The following is a 9,360-nucleotide window of genomic DNA, read 5'->3' on the forward strand; positions in this document are numbered from 1 at the left end:
GGGGCTGGTGGTGGGGCTGGTGGTGGTAATAGTGGTGGTGATGGCAGTAGTGGTGGCAACACCAATGACAACAACCAACCAGATGGAGACAGCATGCGAAACAGTCAAGGTGGAAATGAGAAATCTTTCTTTTGTACATTTTGTAAGAAAGGATTCACCAACCAGTTCTTCTTGAAGAACCATGAGCTCACACACACAGGCGTTCGACCATTTGACTGCAATTCTTGTGACAAAGCCTTTACGCAGAAAATCAATCTCAAAAACCATTTAAGGACCCATTCAGGGGAGAAACCTTTTCAGTGTTCCCTTTGTCCAAAGGCCTTCAGTCAACAAGGTAATCTCAAACTCCATCTTAGAACACATACGGGAGAGAAACCATATTCTTGTGAAGTCTGTGGTAAAAGTTTCTCCCAAAAAATCAATTTGACTTACCACAACCGTATTCACACTGGAGACCTTCTCTATTGTCAGTTCTGCAAGAAACCATTTTCGAATGAGTTCTTCCTCAAAATACATGAACGTATACATACAGGCGAGAAACCTTTTCATTGCCATTTCTGCAACAAGTGTTTCTCACAAGAGACAAACTTGAAAAACCATTTGAGAACACACACTGGTGAGCGACCATTTTCCTGTAGTGTTTGTTCGAAGGCTTTTAGCCAGAGAGGTAATTTAAAGCTTCACCTTAGAACGCACACTGGAGAGAAACCATTTGCCTGTGATGTCTGCGGGAAAGCCTTTTCACAAAAAGTAAATCTAAGCGACCACAAAAGGCTACACACTGGAGATCTGTTCTATTGCAACTACTGCAAGAAACCGTTTTGCAATCAATTTTTTCTGAAGATTCACGAGCGGACGCACACTGGAGAACTTTACAAATGTACATTTTGTCCGAAAGATTTCACACTTTTGATCAACCTGAAGAACCATCTGAGGACTCATACCGGAGAGAAACCATTTCATTGCAGTATGTGTTCAAAGTCTTTTAGTCAGCAAGGAAATCTTAAGTTACACATGAGAACTCACACGGGGGAAAAACCATTCAAGTGTGACCTTTGTGAAAAGTGTTTCTCCCAAAAAACTAATCTTGAAAATCACCAACGTGTCCACACTGGACAATTGTTTAAATGTGACTATTGCACCAAAGAATTTACTTTGCAAATTAGCCTGAAAAACCACATCCGGGTCCACACTGGAGAAAAACCTTTCCATTGCAGCTATTGTAACAAGCTCTTCTCACAGCGAACTGAATGGCGTAACCATGAGAGAACCCACACAGGAGAAAAACCATTCCAATGTCAGATTTGTTCGAAGGCTTTTTCTCAAGCTGGAAACTTGAAGTTACACATGAGGACACACACGGGTGAGAAACCATTCAAGTGTGACACTTGCAACAAGTCGTTTTCGCAGCGAGCCAACTTAAACAACCACAAAAGGACTCGAACGGGCTGCGAACTTTTCACCAAGCAGCCACCGTTGGCCTCTACTGCTTCCTCATCTGCCTCTCATGGCTGTATGATGTACTCCAAAGACTCCAACCTCTCGCCTCCAATGCCAGGTTCGGACCCTCTCCCTGTGATGGGATCATCCATGATGATGTCATCTGAAGACAAGAATGATAGTGACAACCATCAACACCATGAAAAGAGTGGTTTGTCCTCAGCTTCTCAGACATCCACATATAACTGTGATACGAGTGCATCGAAACCTCAGCAGCAGCAGCAACAACAACAGCAACAGCAGCAACATCAGCAACAGCAAGCCCATCAGTCTTCCATGTTATCATCAAATTCCAACAAGCACAACATGAAAACTAACAAACACCATCAAGAACATTTACCAAATTCCCATATGGGACGGTCAGAGCAACACCTTCATCCGGCTCAACAAGATTCCCAGACTGGAATGCGACTGCACCCCTCAAATCTGTCTCGGTTTAATTCTGCTGCATATCTGCACGAGATGTCACAGAACTGGGAGACCAACTACCTCTGGCCCAGAGGCTACCCTATGCCCACGTTGCTCGGTTCCAGCTGGCCAAACATGCCTACGTCTTACTCTAGCGGCAAACACGGTAAACAGAACTCGTGAGCCAGCCTGCAAACTCTGTTCGGACACTCTACGGATTCCGTTGGGAATCTCTTGCATCCAAACTGACACATGTGACACGAGGACTTGTAACATTTCTTAAGACATGTCTTAAGTTGTCTTATTAATCATTAGCCACATGTCGTCTCCAAGCTGACAGAACTCACCAACGGCTGTTCAACTAACTTCCTCAAACATGTCAGGCTCTTTACGATCTGTTTGTCAGGTTTCTGTGGAATTTTTCAGGTCAATTGGCAAAAATTCATTTTTGTATTAAAAGAAGAAAAATCAAGAACAAAACAAGAAGAAAATAACCCAAAAGAACTGGATTGTGATGGTGCAAATAGACAAAAACAATAGTCAGTCACATTGTAAAAATTTGACATTGAAAACTTTTCAGGGATCCTTTTCCTAAGAATTTATTTTTGGATCCTTGTACGTTGTGTGTTCAAATTTCACCGGAATTCACTTTGCCTGTATCATCGTCTTTCAGGGATTGATATTAAAACAAAAACAAAACAAAAGTACCAGTCATATGCTGGGGCAAGTTTTAATTGAATGCACCCCCTAACTATAAATCTCTGGCTTGTCTCAATCTGAGAAATCATTATGACAATGATGATGGTTATTGTTACTTCTATTAAAATATCCCTTAGCAGTTCAAATATCAGAAGCACTGGATCACTCCCTGACATTTATGCTACCATTATAATCTCTCTCTCTCTCTCTCTCTCTCTCTCTCTCTCTCTCTCTCTCTCTCTATACATATATATATATATATATATATGCCTACACACACGCATATATATAAACACATTGTGTATGTGTGTGTATATATATATATATATATATATATATATATAGATATATATATATATATATGTAATATATATACTGTTTTAAAATATAGTGATGATCACTGAATAAAATGCTCTCTCTCACACACACACACATACTCTGACAGACACAGTATTCATATCTTGAGAACTTATGATGAAATGCAATAGTCAAATGTTGGACAACACCAGCCTCACCCAATGAACACACATACACACACACATACACCTACCATCACTGGTTTTATGTCTACCTTTCAGTGCTTGTATGAGTCAGACAAGACTACTTTGGAGCAGAGTCACATATATATATATATATATATATACATATATATATATGTTGCTTGCATGCATATGCCTTTTGCATGTATTTGGATTGTAAGTTAATGCTCTAGTAATAATAGTTTTAATCATGTTGACTTTGTCCATTAAGTATAACATCTGCATCAAGAAGATATTTGTGTGTCTGAGGAGGTAATTTGTACATGTGTGTGCATGTTGATGCCCATGGGTGCGAGGGAAGAGAGGTGTGCACTGCTTCCGTGTAACGAGAGAAGAGTGGTGTTATTATTCATTGTACATAGTGTTGTAGACTTCCAAACCGTTTTTCTCTCTCTCCAAACTGCTTATTTATATACTCCTACCAGCACAATGCCATGCCTCAGCCTTCCCCCAGTTATGTCATCTGTAATTTTATCAGCTGAGCTTTACAATACTTTATTGGTAAATACTGTCACAATGTGCACACCGATGCATCATTGCTGCACCATGGCAAGTGCACTTGCAGTCAGTTTGTCATCATGGTGTAATTAGTTGTTATTTATTTTTTTTTATGTATTGTTCTTGTTGTTGTCAGTCTTGTGGCTAACCTCATCCCTGCCCTCTGCCCATCCCTACCCTCTGCCCAGCCTCACTTGTAGCCCCACACACTTTATGATCCACACCTGGCAGTGAGTTAATAAGGTGGATGTCGTTAACCTGTCACGGTGTCTTAGATACTATAAATGTGAAATTGATGAATGTATTAAAATGCGTCACAGGTTTTTGAATTCTAATATCCAAAGTTAATTAAAATACCAGTGTTGTCTCTTCCTGTTTAATTTTTTCTTTCACCAGAATTATTCAATAAGAAAATGATTTTTGTCACCTTCAGGTTGTAGCTTTAATTAATAAACATTTTTTAGGCTGACTACATTAAACATGGTCATACCTACTACAAATATTTTGCTGTGTCTCCTTGGGTACTACACTTAATTTCACATGTTTTACTTTACATAACCTCGGCTCACCTTAGCAAGTAATGGTACTTATACTGCAGTGATGCAGTATTAGTACTAAGTTACAAGGTTCTGTGTTCAATCCCAGGGTGCTGTGTCTTGGGAAAGTGTTCTGTTGTGGTTGCCCCCAATTTTTTGTGAGTAATATTTAGGAGATACAAAAACTATCTGCAAGTTCATATGTGTGCGAAGGTACTTAGGGAGTTACACTTGCAGTTATAGGTCAATGGTTTCAATTCCTGGACTGGGCGTTGTGTTTTATTCATGAGCAAAATATTTAATTTCTTGTTCCAGTCCACTCAGCTGAAGATTTGTACCAGCAACAGCTGGGAGATTAACCCTTTGACAGACTGGTGTCTCATTCAGTGTGTGCATGTGTCTATATATAATGCATATATATTTATTTCTTCGGCACGTAAAAAGCATCCACTACACTCTCTGAGTGGTTGGCGTTAGGAAGGGCATCCAGCTGTAGAAACTCTGCCAAATCAGATTGGAGCCTGGTGTAGCCATCTGGTTTCACCAGTCCTCAGTCAAATCGTCCAACCCATGCTAGCATGGAAAGCGGACTTTAAATGACGATGATGATGATGATGATGATTGCCCACAAGGGGTTTAAACATAGGGGACAAACAAGGACAGACAAAGGGATTAAGTCGATAACATCGACACCAGTGCATGTCTGGTAATTATTTAATCAACCCCGAAAGGATGAAAGGCAAAGCCGACCTTGCCAGAATTTGAACTCAGAACGTAACGGCAGACAAAATACCACTAAGCATTTCGCCTGGCGTGCTAATGATTCTGCCAGCTTTCCACCCTATAATACATATATACTAATAAATGCATTTACACATAAACACACAGAAGCTAATTGGTAAACTCGGACATATACACACATCAACATATTCACATAACAGACATAGGTCACAGGTTTAATAGCTGGTCCCTTTATTTTTACACCACCACCTTCTGTGCCTTTTAGCAGGGTCAGGCCTTGCAAGGCCACAAGAGGCTGAAAAAAGGTTCAAAAGGTGCTATCTTTCTTTCTTTCTCTCTTTCTCACTCTGGCCAAGCCATCTAAAAATAAACACCCTCATTTAACCTTGTGGTGTGTGTGTGTGCATAAATCACTTCCAGTTTATATTAATTCTCCTATAAATAAAACTATTTATTTCCTGTCCTGCCAAACTCTGCTGACGGCAGCTTTTGTCACACGTGACACTGGAAACAAGGACACTGACCTTCTTTTCCCTGTTCAGTGTGTCTGTGTATGTCACCAGCTACAGCCTGTGTGTGTGTGTTCACATGCTCTTGTGTCTATAATTAGCATTATGTGTAGCTTTGTGGATCTTGTAAACTACATTTTTTAAATATCTGGTATTAAGTAGTATGTGTGTCTCTGTGCACACACACACACTCGTGCATGTAGATTGTACATATGTATGTGTTTATAGTTATTTAGCTGTAAGATATATATATATATATATATATATATATGTATGTATGTGTATGTATAAACTCATGTATACATATGAGTATATATATGTGTATCTACTCATATATATGTATACATATAAATGAGTATATATATATATGTGTGTGTATACTCATATATGTATACAGATAAATGAGTGTGTGTGTACATATGTATATCTTTATATGTAATTGTCGTAGTGTATGTATACATGTGTGTATATTTGGTTCTGTTGTCTATTCCGACGTATGAATGTCCAGTTGTCTGATCAACTAGACGACCTACTCATTGATTTAGCATGTAATGTGGCTGAGTATTCCATAGACACGTATCCTTAACATCATTCTAAAGTAGAATTGGTGAGACTGACGAAGCTGACCTTTTTAATTACTGGTACAGTCCATCTGGAGGGCTTCTAAGCAGTCACCGTCTACCTAATTTCAATCAATGTTTGGGTCCACCTGAGGATGTGGTAAAGACACTTGCCCAAGATGCCACACTTTGGGATCAAACCTGGGTCCTCATGCTTACAAGCTGAACTTTTGAACCACTCTGTCTACATACAAGTGTGTGTGTGAATGTGGAACCATTAATCCCCCAATTTTTTTTTTATCTGTCTCCTTTTTTTTCTTTCATCCCTTTTTGTTGAAGTGTGTGGGCTTCATATGTCAAAGACTTTTCCATTCTTCCTTCCTGAGCATCCAACTAATACACCTGTCTGTTGTTCCCTCACCTGTCTTTTGTCTTCTGTACATTTGAACCATTATGTGATAGCCAGGATTATATTATACCCTCAATCTATATGTATCTCTGTGTGTTATTAGGTTAGTGTTATCATATTTAATTTAAGGGTCAAAAATTTCATTACAAAAATCATGTACTAAGGGAAGGACAATACTGGGTCAGGGACTAATGTGGTCATTCAGCCTGCTAAAAATAGCAACCAAATATACTTTTGACTATAGGTCTGTCATGTCAGAGCTAAACAACTGTCCCAGCAGTAACACGGTATAGTATAGTCCGAGATATGCCATGACTAAAAAATATACAAGAAACCTAGAATAGTCTTAGATGGAACAGATCTCTAATGAGATATGGCCTATAGGAGTTAATTATTCCAGTGTGGAGGTGCATGGCTTAGTGGTTAGGGTGTTGGATTCATGATCATAAGATTGTGGTTTTAATTCCTGGACTGGGCAGTATGTCATGTTTTTCAGCAAAACACTTCATTTCACGTTGCTCCAGTCCACTAAGCTGACAAAAATACATAATCCAGCAATGGGTCAGCATCGTGTCCAGTGGGGAACCAGGAAACTGGCCCTTAGCCTATATAACTTGGGAAGGATCTTTACCCTTTTTTAATTATTCCAACCCCAATATGGTTGAAGATAAGGCAGGATGGTCATGGTGGAACGTCTTTGATTGTAAATCTGCTGTATCAGAGCTTAACAACAATCCCAGCACTAATATTGTATGATATAGTCTTAGATAAACTATGGCTGTAAAACAGACAGGATGACCATTGCTGGAATGGGTTTGATCTTCACCTCCTGCATCAGAAATAACCCCTGGTTAAACAATGGCAGTAACAACTCTTAGAACAGCCCCAAAAATGCATGGATAAGTTTGGTGTAGCCGCCACATGTTTGTGTTGTAACTGCATTTCTACTGTAAAACTAAATGTGTTGTCTAGTTTGGAGTTTTATTGAGAAGACTTCTGCATGGTACGACCAATTAGTTAGTACAGATATATCCCTTCTGTGGTGGGTGTACATATTTCAACATACATGTATTGGTCTTCTTTGTGTTTGTATATATCTTAACATAAATGTGGCATCAGAGCTTTAACATATATACATCATATTTCTGAAGCTGTATATAAAATATATGTATATATATATATATATATGTGTGTATGTGTGTATATATGGATATGAGTGCGTGCATATATATATATATATATATATATTTCTGTATTTTAAATATGGGTGTGTATGTATGTGTAATAAAAATATAGTTGTTTTGTAAAAAAATGTTTGAATATACAATAATAATTATAATAGATGTTAGAAGCATTTGATGTAGAATCTGATTACAATTTCTAATAAATGAAATTATTGTAAACTATTTTTCATAAACTATGAAACAAAACAAAACAAAACAAAACAAAAAAAAAAACGAAATGTAAATATATGCGAATTTCATTTCCTTAAATGGATGTTCAGTTGCTCTGATATGAAACTGCAATAAACTAATGAATATAATGAATATATGTATCTATATATATATATATGTATGTATATATATATATATATATATAATATATATTGAAAAATAAAAAAAGCCCAAAAAAATGTGAAACAAAGAAATTGTTTTCTGTTTTGATTTGATATGTATGTGTGTATATATATATGTATGAAATATATGTATGTGTGTGTGTATGGTACCAGGATCACTCCCTAGTTCATTCTTCCCCTCAAAAGAGTCAAAGAAATAGATTTTGTGTCAACCCTGTTTTTTTTTTCTTTTGTTATTATTATTATTATTATTATTATTATTATTATTATTATTACTATTAGTATGACATGTGACTGTCAGTCTATCATGTGATGGACATGAAATTATATTTGATATTCTGTCTTGCTATGTATTTTGTCAATGACAAATCTGGTTTGTTACCATTATGTCAATATTCAAACCGTCAAACCTAGGCCAACATGGAGGCAGATGTTACACAACAATGATGATATATATTTCCTGGCTTTTGGTAAAAGAAAATACAAGAGAATCAGTTAATTACGATTTTATTCAACTTATTCCCCTCTCAGATTCACACACTTATTGCAGCAGTCCTTCACTTCTTCTTAGGCCTGTAAAAGAACTTGGAGGGTTGGGCCTCCAATCAGGCCTTTTGTGATACCCTTAAAGCCAGGAACATTTCAGCACCCCCTTATGTATATATTTTATCTTTTACTTGTTTCAGTCTTTAGTGTGTGGCCATGCTGGGGCATTGCATTTGAATTTTAAGTTGAGTGAATCGACCCCAGTACTTATTCTATCGGTCTCTTTTGCTGAACTGCTATTGCATGAAGACATAAACATACCAACACCAGTTGTCAAGTGGTGGTGGGGGATAAAGACATACACATATATGATGGGCTTCTTTCAGTTTCCGTCTACCAAATCTACTCACAAGGCTTTGGTCAACCCAAGGCTATAGTAAAAGACACCTGCCTAAAGTGCCACTCAGTGGGTCTGAATCCAGAACCATGTAGTTGGGATGCCAACTTCTTGCCACACAGACATGCCTATGTATGTGTGTGTGTATATACAGTAAAGTGTATAAATATGTATATATATATATATTATATATATATATCAGTCATCATTTAACGTCCGTTTTTTATGCTGGCATGGGTTGGACGGTTTGACTGGGGACTGGCAAGCTAGAAGGCCACACCAGGCTCCAATCTGATCTGGCATATTTCTACAGCTGGATGCCCTTCCCAACGCCAACCACACCGAGTGTATAATGGGTGCTTTTTACATGCCGCCGGCACGGGAGCCAGTCAAGCGGCACTGGCATTGGCCAGCCACGTTCGGATGGTGCTTTTTACGTGTCACTGGCACAGGGAGCCAGTCAGATGGCACTGGTATCGGCCACAACTACAATTTCCATTTG

General features: G+C 38.2%; 1 protein-coding gene across 1 annotated transcript; it reads left to right on the forward strand.

The window, feature by feature from the left end:
* Positions 1 to 17: 17 nt before the first annotated feature.
* On the forward strand, positions 18 to 6,942 carry LOC106870087 (zinc finger protein ZFP2). The gene has a single exon (XM_014916063.2). The coding sequence runs from the start codon at positions 94 to 96 to the stop codon at positions 2,089 to 2,091; it is 1,998 nt and encodes a 665-aa protein (XP_014771549.1). The 5' UTR covers positions 18 to 93; the 3' UTR covers positions 2,092 to 6,942.
* The last annotated feature ends 2,418 nt before the right edge of the window (positions 6,943 to 9,360 follow it).

The sequence above is a fragment of the Octopus bimaculoides genome, chromosome 14, assembly GCF_001194135.2.
Source record: "Octopus bimaculoides isolate UCB-OBI-ISO-001 chromosome 14, ASM119413v2, whole genome shotgun sequence".
NCBI lineage: Eukaryota > Metazoa > Mollusca > Cephalopoda > Octopoda > Octopodidae > Octopus > Octopus bimaculoides.